A 2248-nucleotide genomic window follows, 5' to 3' on the forward strand; every position below is an offset into this window, starting at 1 on the left:
AAATAAGAGTGCGATTGGGAAAGTGATTGCCTACCTCCAGTCCCTCCTTGTCACGCTCCAAATCCAAGAGCTCGAGGATGAGGGAGGCGTCTGAGGCATCGTCGATGAACACTTCTTGGTTGTCGGGAACTTGTCGTATGTCACTGGGAGCAGATTCATGCGTTGGAAAGAGCGTCAGGGGGGGGATTTGATCCATGCTTCTTGATTCCCACAACCCTGCAGGCACATGAGATTCGACACTGAAAACTCCACGGACCTGGCACTGGAGAAGGAAGCTGGAAGGGAAATCGTGATGGCGCCACCGAAAAGCGCGTGCGAACGGACTGAATGACCATCATGAAAAGATGGTTAGTTTACGTGCAAAATCTGGCGTTTTGCATCTGTCGATTGGGAACTATCTGTAAAACAACTAGACGCACCGTCCATGCGCCGGCCCCCACGGTCAATAGACTGAAATACCTTTTTCCGAAATACTTTTTTCCTTTCTGGTCATCAAAGTATGTAAGACCTCAAATATTCATCCTGGGTGTGATTTCGTCACCGAGAAGGGCAAAAAATGGAGGAATTAATTGTGGGGAGTCAAGCCTTTTCTCGAGAGTCCCACCCTCCATAATATTTCCAACAACAAATATGTATATAAATTGAAACATTCTGCGAATATATTAGACATTCATAATCGACGCTACATTTTACGTCACATCGTATTCAACCGTATTGTTCTTGATGCAGATGCGCGAAAGAAAGAGGATGATATGCGTATTGCCTGCTAGCTAGCCGTAGCTGGTGGCTACTACTGGCTAGAAGTACTACTTTCCTTGAGAATTGCTTTTTTAAAAAATCAACGGCATCACTTGACGCGTTAAATTATGACAGTAAGTGATGATGTCCCAGCCAAGGATTGCTAGTTTCTCTCCCTGGATTGAAGTGACGATACAGTCTGCGTTTTACGCAGGGCGGCAAGAAGGGAAAATGACACACACAGTTGCCATGCGTTGACTACACTTAAGAAGAGCGTGAGTAACGCCGATTGCGTCTTACTATGAGGCACAGACCATGCCGACTCGACAAATCACGATCTTTGTCATTAGTGAGGAATGTGCGGGTTTTGAGACGGGCGTCGAGGTTTTAGTGTTGGGGTCTTGGGATTTTCTCGCTGACTCGCCCGCATCTCCTCAAGTCAAGCACCTGGTCGTTATCTTCCCCTCTTACCCCCCTGCCCATCCTCTCTGGACGTTAATTCAGCCTGTATTACGCTTGTAGTAACACGCAGCGCTTATTTAACAGATATGCCCGCCATGAAGAGCTCAACCGCTGGCAAAAAAATGAAAGGAGTCGGTAAAGCCGCCGCAAACGGGGCTGGTCCTGCTTCCAAAGTAACCCCCAAGGTGGAGGATATGGACAGGAAAGCTTTACAGGTATTCAGATTGTAATTTATTAGAGAAATTAAACAAATGAAATGACAAGTGAAGAATGACAGGACAAGCAAAAAGGACTCAGTAAACGTCGTGTGGGGAATACCGAAATGTGTGTGCACAGACGTACACCGACGCGTTTGAATGCTCGATTGCCGGCAAATTAGGATCGTTGGCCCCCCGACAAGACTCTCCGTTTTTTATAATCACCTGCTCTCCAGACACTTGCCAAATCCCTGGGCTTGAAAGCGAACGTTAAGACGGTGGAATTGATCGCGGCTATCCAGGAGCATTACCAGCATGGTGCCTTCACCGCCCCGCCCGCCTCGGTGGCCTTGTCTTCTCCCTCTGCCGACGCTCTTCCCACAACTGCGGAGAGCAAGACATCGGGCCGTGCGAGGAGCAGTCAGGAAAAGAGCGTGAAGGTGAAACAATCCGGGGGTGAAGGGAAGGGTGGCATGGTTCTGGAGGCGTTATCGCGGTAAGAGGACAGGAGGGACCGGCGAAAGAGGGAGGTGGACGAGCAATGAGAGTGAAATGTTGGGTAGAATATGGTAAAAACAGGTAGATTGAGGGGGGGGAGTGGATATGTGCGTCCGTCAAGATAAGATACGCCTTCCCGCCGTATTGACTTTCCTCCATCCCTCCCTCCTTCCCTCCCTTGCTCCCTCCCGTCCTCCCTCCTTCCCTCCTTTTCTTCCCTCCTCATCTCTCACCAGCCCTGAGCTCCAGGCTCTGGCTAAGAAAATGGGCGTGAAAGCCAATCTGAAGACGGCGCAGCTTATCGCTCAGATCAGGTTCGTAGAGAGGGAGGTAAAGGGCGGGGCATGGGGGGG

General features: G+C 49.7%; 1 protein-coding gene across 1 annotated transcript; it reads right to left on the minus strand.

Annotated features, from left to right (window-relative positions):
• Positions 1–34: 34 nt before the first annotated feature.
• NGA_0649900 (uncharacterized protein) lies at positions 35–335 on the minus strand (the record flags this gene model as incomplete). Its single annotated transcript, XM_005855614.1, has 2 exons — positions 35–129; positions 257–335. Coding segments are annotated over 2 exons (174 nt in total), but the record flags the coding sequence as incomplete, so codon positions are not given.
• Between the last annotated feature and the right edge of the window lie 1913 nt (positions 336–2248).

This window comes from Nannochloropsis gaditana, assembly GCF_000240725.1.
Source record: "Nannochloropsis gaditana CCMP526 unplaced genomic scaffold scaffold155, whole genome shotgun sequence".
NCBI classification, from domain to species: domain Eukaryota; class Eustigmatophyceae; order Eustigmatales; family Monodopsidaceae; genus Microchloropsis; species Microchloropsis gaditana.